Here is a 14474-nt window from a genome sequence, read left to right as displayed (position 1 = left end):
GAAAACAAGAACTCAAACTCTCATTATTTGCTGATGCCATGATTCTAAGAGGATCTAAAAAACTCCACCAGAAAACTTCTAGAATTAATAAATGAATTCAGCAGAGTAGCAGGATACAAAATCAACACTCATAAATCAAATGCAATTCTTTACATCAGTGATAAATCCTCTAAAAGATAAATTAGGAAAACTATCTTGTTCACAATAGCCTCAAAAAAATACAATACTTGGGAATCAGTCTAACAAAAGAGGTAAAAGACCTCTACAATAAAAACTACAGAACACTAAAGAAAAAAATTGAAGAAGACCTTAGAAGATGTAAAAGTCCCCCATGGTCTTGGAGAAGACCTTAGAAGATATAAAAACCTCCTATGCTCTTGGATAGGCAAGATTAATATTGTCAAAATGGCCATACTACTCAAAGCGCTATATAGATTCAATGTGATTCTAATTAAAATCCCATTGTCATCCCTTATAAAAATAGAAAAAGCAATCATGAAATTCATTTGGAAAAATAAGAGATCCAAAATATCCAAAGCAATTCTTAGCAAGAAAAGGGAAGCAGAAAGCATCACAATACCAGACCTTAAATTATACTACAAAACTATACTAACAAAAACAGTATGATACGAGCACCAAAATAGACATGTAGACCAATGGTACAGAATAGAAGACACAGAGGCAAACTCATATAAATATAGCTATCTCATACTAGACAAAGGCACCAAAACATACACTGGAGTAAAGATAGCCTCTTCAACAAATGGTGCTGGGAAAACCGGAAAGCCATATGCAGCAAAATGAAACTAAACCCCTCTCTCTCACCATGCACAAAACTCAATGCAAAGTGGATCAAGGACCTAGGAATTAGACCAGAGACCCTGCGCCTAATAGAGGAAAAAGGCCCAAATCTTCACCACATAGGATTAGGCCCTGACTTCCTTAACAAGACTCCTAAAGCATAAGAAATAAAATCAAGAATCAATAAATGGGATGGATTAAAGTTAAAAAGCTTCTTCTCAGCAAAAGAAACAATCAATAGGGTGAATAGAGAGCCTACATTTTGGGAGCAAATTTTTGCCACATACATGTCAGATAGAGCACTAATCTCCAGGATATATAAAAGAACTCAAAAAGCTTAACACCAAAAAAAAAAAATCAATGAATGGGCTAAGGAGACAAACAGACACTTCTTAGAAGAAGATATACAATTGATCAATAAATATATGAAAAAAATGTTCAACATCTCTAGTAATTAGAGAAATGCCAATCAAAACTACTCTAAGATTTCATCTCACACCAGTCAGAATGGCAGTAATCAAGAATACAATTCTTGATTGAGGATGTTGGTGAGGATGTTGGGGGAAAAGACACAATCATACATTGCTGGTAAGACTGCTAATTGGTGCAACCACTATGGAAAGCAGTATGGAGATTCCTTGCAAAACTGGGAATGGAACCACCATTGGATCCAGCTATCCCATTCCTTGGTCTATACCCAAAGGACTTAAAATCAGCATACTATAATAATGCAGCCACATCAATGTTTATAGCAGCTCAATTCACAATAGCTAAACTGTGGAATCAATCTAGAAACCCTTAATAGATGAATGGATAAAGAAACTGTGGTATATATACACAATGGAATATTACTCAACATTAAAAGAGAATAAAATCATGGTATTTTCTAGTAAATGGATGGAGTTGGAGAATATAATGCTAAGTGAAATAAGCCAATCCCCAAAAATCAAAGGCCACAGAATGTTCTCTCTGATAAGTGGATGCTGATCCATAGTGGGGGCTAGGGGGATGAAAAAAATGGAGGAACTTTGGGCAAAGTGGAGGGAGGGGAGGAAGGTGCATGGGGGCAGGAAAGATGGTGGAGTGATATGAGCATTATTACCTTAGTTACATGTATGACTGCAGATATGGTGCGACGCTACATCATGTACAACCAGAGAAATGAAAAGTTGTGCTGCAATTGTGTACAATGAATCAAAATGCATTCTGCTGTCATATATATCTACCTAGAATAAATAAAAAAATTAATTAAAAATAAAAAATGTTTAAATATACAAACAAAAAATAATAGAGGGGAAGAGTTTTGCATGAATAATAAAGTATACCTAGCCTAATAAAATTGAGGACCAGGAGAAATAGAAAACCAAACCTACCAGAATAACCATTATATTTGCTCATTGCTGGGCAGAGGCAAGAAAAGAAAAGAAAACAAAACAAAACAAAAAAACACCCACATATTAATTGGATAATGTTAAATATACAAAGCAAGAATTTTTATTGCAAATTATATGTTATAAAGAGTTTATATTTGTGAACTTCACTTAAGCATCACTATTAATTAATATTACCCATAGAAATAAACTCAGCACATAAAACTTGGTTTCTGCAACAACAACAACAATAACAAAAGAAAGAAAGAAAGAAAGAAAGAAAGAAAGACAAATGGCCAACAAATATATGAAAAAATGCTCAACATCTCTAGCAATTAAGAAAATAAAAATCAAAACAACATTGAGATTTCATTTCATTCCAGTCAGAATGGCAATCATGAAGTATACAATAATAAGAAGTATTAGCCAGCATATGGGGACAAAGGTTCATTCATACATTGTTAATAGGACTGCAACCACTCTGGAAAGCAGCATGGAGATTTCTTAAAAAACTAGGAATGGGGCTGGGGTTGTAGCTCAGTGGCAAAGTGCTTGCCTAGCATGTGTGAGGCCCTGGGCTCGATTCTTAGCACCACATATAAATAAAATAAAGGTACATTGACAACTAAAAAAAAAAATTAAAATCTAGGAATGGAAACACCATATGATCCAGCTATCCTACTCCTCTAAAATCAATGTACTACAAGGATACAGTTGCATCAATGTTTATAGCAGCATAATTCACAATAGCTAAGTTATAGAACCAACCCAGGTGCCCATCAATAAATGAATGGATTAAGAAACTGTGATATATATATATATATATATATATATATATATATATATATATATATATATATATACACACACATACAAATACACATATACATACATGCAATGGAGTGTTACTTAGCCATAAAGAATGAAATTATAGCATTTGATGGTAAATGGGTGGAAATGGAGAACATCATACTAAGTGAAATAAGCCAGACCCTGAAAATCAAAGGTAGTATGTTTTCTCTGATACACAGATGCTAGTCCAAAATAAGGGAGGGGAGGTTTGAGAGAGGGAGAGAGAGGGTAGAGGGAGGAGGGATTTCATCAAAATAGAAGAAAGATCGGTGAATTAGAAGAAGTGGTTGAGGGAAAGGGAGAAGAAATGTGATAGAACACTGGAATGAATGTAACGTAACTTTCTTATGTACCTATATGAATAAACCACAGTGAATCTAGCCATCATGTATAACTAAAAAAAAAAATAACTAAACTAAAAGTAAATAATGGAAAGATCAATAGAGTACGGGGAACGGAATGGGGTGGGAGGAAAAAGGGAGATCCTGGAACTGAATTACAGCAAATTATACCCAATGCCTTTATAATTATGTCAAAATGAATCCCAATGTTATACACAACTAAAAATAACTACTAAAAGGGGGAGATTTCTCTCACAAGTTAGAAGAATTAAAACCTTTATTGAAAAAAATAAAACTAATAAAATTGGTCACCAGTAGCCATGCTTTATAAGAAATAATTTTAAATTCCTTCAGAGAGAATAAAAATTATATAGGCCTGGAACTTAGATCTTAAAACTTTATTTTCTTTATTATTAATTAATCTAAAAGATAACTATTTGTTAAAATGATAATATCAACAGTTGATTGGGTGATTATATCTTATTAATAAGTGAAATGAATGCCTGTCAGTTACAAAGAATGAGAGGGAGAAATTGAGATCATCCTGTACTAGGTATAAATTTTTAATTGTAAACATATACTGCAACTCTACGGTGACCACTAGAAATATTTTTAAAAGGAATATAACTGATATGCTGAAATAAGAAAGAAAAAGACACCATATATAATGCTCAATTACTACTAGATAAGGCATAAAATAGAAGATTTTTTTAAAAGAAATAAATGCAACAAATAGAAAACAGTTATAAATATGGTGAGTATTACTCTAACTATATAAATTATGACTTTATAATGTAAATTGTCTAACTATACCCATCAGAAGTCAGAAAGGGGCCGAGTGGATTAAAACATAACTATTGAATTTAATAAAACCACTTCAAATATAAGAACACAAACAGATTAAAAGTAAAGGGATGGAATGAAAATAAATAAATTTTAAAATAAAGTGATAGAGAAAAATATACAATGCTAGCTCAAATAAAAAGAAAGTTGGAGTAATCAATTTCAGGCAAAGCTGACATCAGGATAAGGAAAATTATCAGGAATAAAGAGGGTCATTACTCTCTACGTAATTGTAATGATAGAGTTCAATACTCCAATGAGGCAAAACAATCTTTAGAGTGATTGCAATTAACAACAGTGCATCAAAATACATGAGAAAAAACTTGACAGGCTGTAAGAAGTAATAAATGATCCACTATTACAGTTGGAGACTTCAACATTCCTCTATCAGTAATTAACAGATTCATCAGGCAGAAAATCAGTAAAGGCATAGTTAAAGTATAAACATCATCATTCAACTTGATCTAACTAATATTTGTAGACCCATTTATTCAGTAGAATACATCTTCTTCTCTGGTTTATATGGAACATTCATGAGATATATACTACATTCTGGGACATAAAACACAGTTTAAAAAATTTAAAAGTACAAAAAATAATATGAAACATATTTTCAGTAAATTTAACTATAAATCAATAAGAGAAAGATAGCTGGAAAATACTCCAATATTTGGAAATTAAACACATTTCTAGACAACATACAGGTCAAAAAAATTTTCAAAATAAAATATATTTTAAACTTGATGAAAATATGTGAGATGCAATGGAAGCAGTAATTAAGCAGAAACTTGCTGAATGTATGTATTAGGAAGTAAGAAAAATCTAAATCAGAAATATAACTTCCACATTAGGGCACTACAAAAAAGAGATCAATATAAACCTGAATAAAATAAAAAATATATATTAAAAAATTAAAGCAAATGTCATTAAAATTGAAAACAGGAGAGATCTAGAGAAAATCAATAAAACCAAAAGCTGGTTCTTGAAAAACATTAATAAAATTGATAAACACATAGCCAAAATAACCAAGAGAAAACAAAATAACTAAATTACAAATGAAGAGCCATCACTTCTGATCCTATAAACATTAAAGGGTTAATAAAGAATTATGATGAACAGTTGTATTCCCATAAACTTAATAATAAATTTAGATGAAATGGGCCAATTCCTTGAAAAACGCAATCTACCAAAACCCACACAAAGAAATAGATAATGTAATTAGGCCTATATCTGTTAGATAGATTAAATCAATAATTAATGGTTTTATAAAACAAAATAAATGGCCCAGGGGATTTTCCTGATGCAGTCTATCAAACATTTAAGAAAGAAATATAATATCAATTCTCTACACTCTCTTCTAGAAAGTAAAAACAAAGAGGTCCTTCTTAACCCAATCTATGAGGCAAAATTATTCTAATATCCAAGCCAGATAAATATATTACACCAAAGTAAACCACGGATACATATCTTTCATGAATTAGGAGGTGAAAATCCTTTATAAACTATTAGCAAATTGAGTGCAACAATGTTCAAACATATTCTTTCATTTGTAATGACCAACTGAAATTGACTCCAGGTATGAAAGGCTAGTTCAACATTCAAAATAGTTATTAATACAACCCACCACTTCCACAGGCTAAAGTGATATGATCAATTATATGATCATATCTATTAATATAGAAAAGACATTTGGCAAAATTCAACACCCACTCATGATTTTTTAAAAAAAAACCCTCTCAACTAATCAGGAATAGAGAAGAATTTTCTCAACTTGATTTTTAAAAACATCTATTAAAAATATCTGTAGCCAACATCTCACCTAATCGTGAGAAATTAGATACAATCATTCTAAGATCAGGAAGAAGGCAAAGATGTTCCCTTTTAGCACTCCTATTTAAACTGCACAGGAAGTCCTATCTAATGTAATAAGAAAAGAAAAGGAAACAAAAGGTATATAGATTGCAAAGGAAGAAATAAAATTATTTCTATTCAGAGATGACATGAATGTCTATCTAGAAAATCCCCCCCACAATAAGCAAATAACTTCCTGGCCTTAACAAGATATTATAGAAACATTGTAGGACACACAGTTAACATTAAAAGTCAATTGTTTTCATTATAATTAATATCTGCAATGATAACTGGGATTTGAAATTATAAACATGACATCAACTGTTATACTAATACCCCAAGATTATGCTGTATGTAGGAATAAATCTAACAAAATATGTACAAGATCCTTAAAGCTGCAAAATTCTGATGAAAGAAAACTTGGAAAAATCTAAATAAGGGAGTGTTATTTATCCCATGTTCATAACTAAAAAGACCCACTATTGTTAAGATGTCATTTTTTCCAACTTGATCTATAGATTCAATGCTGATCCATAGACTTAATCTCAAAGTCCCAAACATTTATCTTGCAGATATCAACAATTGATTCTGAAGCTTATTAAAAAATAAAACCAAACAAAAGAACAGACAATACAATACTGAAGAAGAAAACCAGGTTGAGCCAGGCATGGTGGAGCACACTTGTAATCCCAGGGGCTGAGGGGTTGAGGCAGGAGAATCATGAGTTCAAAGCCAACCTCAGCAAAAGCGGGGTGCTAAGCAACTCAGTGAGACCCTGTCTCTAAATAAAATACAAAATAGACCTGGGGATGTGGATGTGGCTCAGTGGTCAAATACCCCTGAGTTCAATCCCCAGTACAAAAAAAAAAAAACAGGTTGAAGGACTGACACTATACAACTTCAGGAATTACTTTAAAGTACATTGATCGGGCTGGGGATGTGGCTCAAGCGGTAGTTTGCTCGCCTGGCATGCGTGTGGCCCAGGTTCGATCCTCAGCACCCCATACAAACAAAGATGTTGTGTCTGCCAAAAACTAAAAAAATAAATACTAAAATTCTCTCTCTCTCTCTCTCTCTCTCTCTCTCTCTCTCTCTTTCTCTCTCTTAAAAAAAAGTGTGTTATTAGTGAAAAGAGCAGACAAATAGATCAAAGGAAAACAATAGGAAACCCCAAAATAGATCAATAAAAAATAAAGTTAGCTAACCTTTAACAAAAGAGGAAAGGCAATTAAATTGAGATAGCCTTTTCAAGAAATGGTCATCAAAGGTCACCTAGTTGTGAATTTCCCACTCTCATGCCAATAGAGACCCACACTGGAGCCTGGACTTCTACCTCCATCTGGTTATCAAGGTGCTTCTTGGTCCACCCAATGGGGTAATATCAGGGGAGTTCTAGTAAAGAGTCAGGACTTTCACCCATGTAGGTAACAAGTCACTCCCTGAAATGCCACATGAGGAGCAGTGATGAAGTACCCCTAAGAGTGGGATCAGAACTAGACTAGTGGAGAGGCAGAACACCTCCCTTGAGCAGCAGTAACAAGGTGCCCTTCAAGTGTCAACAGACACTGAGAGGAGAACCTGAACTTCCCCCTTCCCCTGCAAATATCTAGGCAGAGACTTCCTTCTCCTGTCAATGCAGTATAGAGGATATCTGGCAGAAAGGAAGATTTTTAAAAGGTCCAGAGTTTCATAATATAACACAATGATATTTGTTAGGTATTACTCATCATATCAAAAACCAGGAAATTCTCAACTTGAATTTAAAAAAAAAAGAAGAGATGCCAACACCAAGATGACACAGCTATCTAACTAGACTTTTAGTGAGCAATTATAAACACAATGAAAAACTAGAAAGTCTCAGCAAAGAAATGGAAAGTCTCAGCAAGGAAATATGAAAACTCAAATGGAAATTTTAGAATTGAAAAATACAATGACCGAAACTAAAAATTTAATGGGTAGGCTCAACAGCAGAATGGAGAAGACAGAAGAAGCAGTGGGAGTGAAGACAGAACAATAGAAATGACCCAATCTCAACAGATAGCAAAAGATATTTGGAACATCAAAGGTTACTCTGAAGAAATTGAAAATGCAATCCACAGAATGACCCAAAAAAATTTGCAGATCATAAATCTGATAAGTATCTAGTATCTAGAATATATGAATCACTCTTACAATTCAACAATAAAAACACAATTTTAAAATTTTTGTATGTTTATTTCTACTTGAGTAGACATTTCTAGTTTAGATGTTCATATGTGAATATATAAATGTTCACAAAGAACTATTCATAAACAAAAAGAAACTTCCAAAGTCCATCACCTGATGAATAGACAGACAAAATGTGGTGTGTCCATACAATGGAATATTGTTCAACTATGAAGGAACACAGTTCTGATATATGCTACAGTATGGACAAATTTTGAAAATCTGTATATTAGTTTTCATATTATATTCATAATAACAGCATTATTTGTAATAGCCAAAATCTGTTAACAACCAAAATGTCCTTCATCTGGTGAATGGTTATACAAATTTTAGTAAATCCATATCATGAAATGCTACTTGGCAATAAAAAAAAAACTATGATTAATATATGGACAAATTGGATGGATCTCAAGGACATTATGCCAAGTGAAAAAAAAGTCAGTCTCAAAGGTCACATGTTCTGTAAATTTTCAAATAATTAATGTTAGCAAGGTGAGTACTGCAGATCAGGGCCTCTTAAAATCCCCATCATGGAGTTAAATTAGTTTCGAGTTTTTAATCTATTAAAATTGAGAACGTGCATTCTCCGGGACCCAGCGATGCCAATTCTACATCTCCTAGGGAACATCTCTAAATGCTACAGGAAGATGCATATACAGAAGAGTTGTTGTGCATAGATGTTGCATGTGGTGCCTGGTATAAGGATGGCCAGCAACAGGACAAGTGGATATGGAAAGCCAGATGCCCGCAGGGTCCAGGAGCCAAACAGGCGTGGTGGGTACCCTTCCACAGAGAATGTACTCCCCTCTCATTCTGCAACAACAGCTGAGGAATATATCTCTGGTTGAGAGGCAGAGCAGAGCATTTAGTGGGTTTTCCTTTGTCTCATTCTGTCACAGATCCCAAGGGAAAAAAGCTTTGCTTAAATACATACCTCTTGCCAGATGTGATAGCACATGCCTGTAATCCTAGAAGCTCAGGAGGCTGAGACAGGAGAATTGCAGGTTCAAAGCCAGCCTTAGCAACAGCAGGTGCTAAGCAACTCAGTGAGACCCTATCTCTAAATAAAATTCAAAATAGGGCTGGGAATGTGGCTCAGTGGTTGAGTGTCCCTGAGTAGCTCAATCCCCAGTACCCAAGAACCACCAAAATATGTGTGTGTGTGTGTGTGTGTGTATAAAATATGTGTGTGTATCTCCCCCTATAAGGCAAAGCAGTTTCATCCACCCAAATTTATCCATCCAGAGAAGATGGTTAGAAATAATGGTTAGTGAAGAATCACCTTAACTGTGTGTATCACATTTAACTAATCCAAAGACCTCACTTTATTTTTTTTTAAATTTCTGTTCTTATCTTTATTATTTCTTTCCTTCTAGTTGCTTTGGTTTTATTTTGCTCTTTCATTTCTATAGTTTTTTTCAACTCTTAAATTTGTTCAGGTTTGTTTTATGTCTCAGGATATGGTCTACTTTGTTTTATGGTTCATGGGTGCTTGAAAAAATTATGTGTTCTGATATTAGGTATGATGTTCTATAAATTTCAACAATAGATCCTATTGTATGTTACTGTTGATACTGTTGTACGATACTGCTATAGAGCTAGTTCTTCTATACCCTTGCTGATTTTCTGTCAATTGCTAAGAAGGGGATAAAACAGAAGATTTAAACTCCAACACAAAAATTACCATATTAAATTTAAATGATCTAAATACACTAAGGACAGAGAATGGAGGAGCATATTTTTTTCAAATGTACATTATCATAAAGAAACCCTTCACATATAATGATATGGATAAGTTAAAAATAAAATGATAAAATGATATAGAAACATTAACAAAACAAAGCAAGAATGCTTATATTAATATAAAAAATTAAACTTCAAAGCAAAAAGAATTATCAAAGATAGAAGGACTTTTTATAATGATAAAAGGGCCATTCCATGAAGATGACACCAACTCCAAGCATATGTGCTTCATACAAGAGAATTGAAAAATACATGAAGCAAAAGCTGGAATTGAAAAGGGAAATACACAAAGACCTTACAAGTGAGGAAATGAGAAAACGGCTGAGGGTGAGAGAAGTGGCTCAGCATTCCACTCTCCGTGGCTTTAGGAAAAGAATTCTGGTGTCACACTCCTCTCCTGGGCTTCATTTACCAGACATCCCTCCTCAACCACTAAGTTAGGAAGCTATTTCCCACAGTCTTATCGACAAAATGCAATACAGTTAATACAGCCAGCTGAGATAAAGGATGAAGGTCAAGCTGAAAGAGACTATTTCTGTCTAAAATAGTCAAGAAATATTGAAATGGGGGAAGCTGTATGGATCCCAACACCAGTTGATAAGTGAGAAAATGAGATTAAGGAGAATTCATAAAAGAAATTGTGATTCGTTATTAAAGAATATGGAAACTGTCCACCCCCACAGGAAATGTAAGAGATGCATATGGAAATGATCACAAGGCACTATTTTCATCCATCGAGCTGGCTTTGACGATGAGCACTCAGTGCTCCTCCGATTGCCATGAGGCTGTTTCTCTCAAAGACGTGACATGTGTGGCCAAGTTGGGATGCCCAACTTATAGAGCAATTTGCAATGCCAGAATCCAAGGAGCATCCAATACCAGGATTCAAGGAACGTCCATTCCTCTCATCAGGTTCTTCCTCTAAAAAAATATATGTTAAGAATGTTTTGACAAAGGGATACACTGAAAGATATTTTCCATGGCATTATTTGTCAGTGAATAAATGAATTGCCAAATGTCAGTGTCCTCAGGGTTCTTTCTGCCTAGGAGTCTCTTATGAATCACTCCACATTCTCTGAAGTTACCAGCTGTCAACCCATCACCTCTACAGCTGTGTGCCAAGCTCACACCTCTCTCTTATGTCTCCAGCTGCCTCTTAGACAGCCCCATTGGATGCTCAAGAGTAAACTCACTTTCCTTCCACCGCTTTGGTTTGAATGTTTTTGTCCCCTCTGAAATTCATGTTGAAACTGAATTCCCAATGCCGCAGCACTAGGAGGTGTGGCCTTTGGGAAGTGGTTGAGTCAATGACAACTTGGCCATCATGAATGGGACTAGATGCCTATAAAAGAGCCTGATGGAGGGAATTTGTCCCTTCCCCCTTCCACCTTCTGCTATGTGAAGACACATTTGTCCCCTCAAAAGACACAGTATTCAAGGTGCCACTTTGGAAGAAGAGCTGTAACATCACCAGACAACCAACTCATTGACGCCTTGACTTAGAATTCCCAGCCTCCAGAATTATAAAAAACAAATTCCTACATTTTATAAATTATCCAATCTCAAGTTATTCTGTTATAGCAGTACAAACAGAATAAAAGCCAGCTCTCCAGTCACTGAAGCCAAACCCTCAGGCATCATTCTTGTCTCCTTCCTGTCCTTCAACTCCCCATCCACCTCCAAACTTTCCTTAATATCTACCCATTTTTCTCTAACACCTCCTACCATGCCACTTCCCTAGTCAAATCCATCAGCATCCTTCCCCTGAATAACCACTAGAGACCCTCCTTCGTGGTGTTTTACAACTCAGTCTTGCTGCTGCCCCATCAATTCTCCATCCTGTATAATTCTCTTCCTAAAACAAAACCAAAAAAAATGACCTTGTTTCTCCTCCATGTACAAACTCTCAGTAGCTTTCTGTTCTCTGCAGCACCAGTCCAGATCCATGTTCCTGAACTAGGATGAGGGGATCTCTGGCCCATCCCTCCAGACCGAGTTCCAACCACGTGCCCTTGCCTCTGCAGCCTTTTCCCTCGCTTTGGGTGTGCCACACACTACTTCCCTTTTGTTCTTTCCATAGGATGTTCAAAGGCACTCAAGCTGGATCCTTTGCATTATCCCCATCAGTTGAATGACTGGGTAAATCATTGAGGTGCAATGTCTACTCTATGTATAAGCTTCACACAGAAATGATGCTGAAACAAGAAATACATGAAATTTTTAGATGGAACTTTTTAAAATGCTCAACACATTTTGTACCTAGCAGACACAGTTTTACACCACATTAATCTGTGGAAGTTAGTTCTGACAACTCAGTCTTGAAATTTTACCACTTGACTGGCACCAACTCACCAGGAGCTGGGACTTTCCACCTTCCTGCCCACATCCTTCCTTCTTTCCTTCACCACCCACTCACATTTCTTCACCATCTACATTCTTTCCAATGATATTGAACCTTTATAACCATTTTAATTGAAGACACATAAGAATAAAGACATCTATGGCCAATAGAGAAAAAAGATGGGAGAGATAATTCACAGTAGAACTGCCAGCGACCAACAGCAAAATGAACCAAGTATCAGGACAAGGAGTTAGTCACACAGTCTTGGGAGGAGACCTCCGGGAAAAAAGCAGCTAAAAACTCAGACCAAGCACTTTAAGACTGATAAAACTCAGAAAGTTAATGAGAATAGCAAAGTATGGTGGCTGAGAGGATAAGCTCTGAGATCAGAGTGGGACTGACCCTGACTTACCTTGGGCAAGTTATTTATCCTCTTCAGTCATTGTGTCTAGCACATAGTAGTTTCTCAATAAATGCTAACTATTCATGCTATTAATACTGAGCTTATGGTGAGGGCAGAAGTTGGGGTAGGTACAAACCTAATAAGCTAGGGCTTCAGAATAGACATACTCTACCAATGAGCGCTGCAGGTGGCAGTGTTTAGAGCTATTCGCACCAGTGCTGCAACTCCAAGTATGGTTCCTCAGAGCAGCCACAGTAGCATCACCTGGGTGCTTGCTAAAAATGCAGACTCAGGGCCTCCCCAGGCATCCTAAATCAGAATCTGCATTTTAACCAACAGGTGATTCATTTGCATATTTGAGGTAATACTATCCTGGGTTCCTTTGGCTTGTTTGGAAAAACTGTTTACAGACAGGCAATAGCTGCTACCAATTGGAATCTGGAGGTAGAAGAGTTGCTAGGTAACCAAAATCGGGTGAATCCTTGACTTTTCCCCCCTTTTAAATTGTTTCTTGGAAGTCAAATAGAATAAGCTGGTACTCTTTAGCATAAATAATCAAAATGCTCACTTCTGAAAAATAGGGACAGTCATTATTTATTGGTCTGCTTTTATGCCCCTAGCATGTGCTAAGTGCTTTATATATGTCACCTCATGTAAAATGTGATCATTGTTGTCACCATTTCACAGATGAGGAAACTGAGTCTCAGGAAAGTTACAACATCATTTGAATTTGCACAGATACTGAAAACCCAAGCAGTGATTCAAACAAGGATTAGTCTGACCCTTTAGTCCCTTTTTCTCTTCTGAGTCCATCTTGTATCAGACTCTACTAGTGACCTGGAACAAGTAATACCCCAAATAATACCGCAGTCACTAATGCATGGCCTAACCCAGCTACGTTATCCTAATTCCCCTCTCCCAGACCCAGACAGGGATTTGCCCTTTTCTTGACCCAGATTTATAAGAGAAAAGAGAACAATGCCAAGAAGTACCTGTGTCCTTTGTCAAAGGCTGCATCCAGAAGTCTCTGTGGCCCAGTCTAGGCCTTCACCATGGAACAACTTTCCAACAATGAGCAAGGATCTCTTGCCAGTCCGTCTGCTGAGAGACCACAGTCGTGTTACTGCCGCCTTTGTTTACTGTTTGTCACTAAGCACTCAGCTGCCCAGAGAGTGAGTCAACAAGGTCCCTTCCCTTTTCTGCTGCTGTTGCTCTCCTGGGCCCTATTCTCTGGCCTGTTAGCAGACAGACACCCCCCCCCACCCCAGCAGCCTGTGTCCTCAAAGCCATTGACCCGTGAGCTAGCCGGTAAGAGCTCAATCGGATTAGGTGCCACCGAAGGCCATGGGAGGGCAGCTCAGCTGGGCTTTTACACTGATGTCACTTTATCTCCTGGTTCAATAAAAAAAAGATTCCTGCAAGGTGCAGGAGACAGCCTCAGAACCAAACTCAGTTTCATCAACACACCAGTCCTCCATACCCTTTTACAGCACCGACTTTGGACCTGAACCCAAGAGAACAGAGACTCATGCAAGCTCATCATAAACAGAATACTTGGAGCTGCTCAAGGGAAGGCAGGAGGAATGTGGATGGAGAAAGAGGGAAAGGATCTTCATACTCTCTGATACTCAGGTTCAGAAAGAACCTTCAGAAGAGGGGAACAGCAAGAAAGAGATCACAACTCCTGTATAAGTAGTGGCAAAAGAGCAGATATTTTGAAGCTT

At 36.3% G+C, this 14474-nt stretch overlaps 1 protein-coding gene across 5 annotated transcripts in view; it reads right to left on the bottom strand.

Moving 5' to 3' along the window:
- The window catches only part of Frmpd2 (FERM and PDZ domain containing 2), a 136814-nt gene extending 122940 nt beyond the window's left edge, over nucleotides 1-13874 (bottom strand). For all 5 annotated transcript variants that reach the window (XM_048807521.1, XM_048807522.1, XM_048807523.1 and 2 more), the window contains exon 1: nucleotides 13743-13874. In XM_048807521.1, the coding sequence (XP_048663478.1) occupies nucleotides 13743-13767 (25 nt within the window). In that variant the 5' untranslated portion in view covers nucleotides 13768-13874. The remainder of the gene's footprint in view (nucleotides 1-13742) is intronic.
- Nucleotides 13875-14474: the final 600 nt, after the last annotated feature.

Source organism: Marmota marmota, unplaced genomic scaffold (genome assembly GCF_001458135.2).
Source record: "Marmota marmota marmota unplaced genomic scaffold, marMar, whole genome shotgun sequence".
Lineage (NCBI taxonomy): Eukaryota > Metazoa > Chordata > Mammalia > Rodentia > Sciuridae > Marmota > Marmota marmota.
Note: the sequence above shows the minus strand (reverse complement) of the source record. Positions and strands in the feature narration are given on the sequence as shown.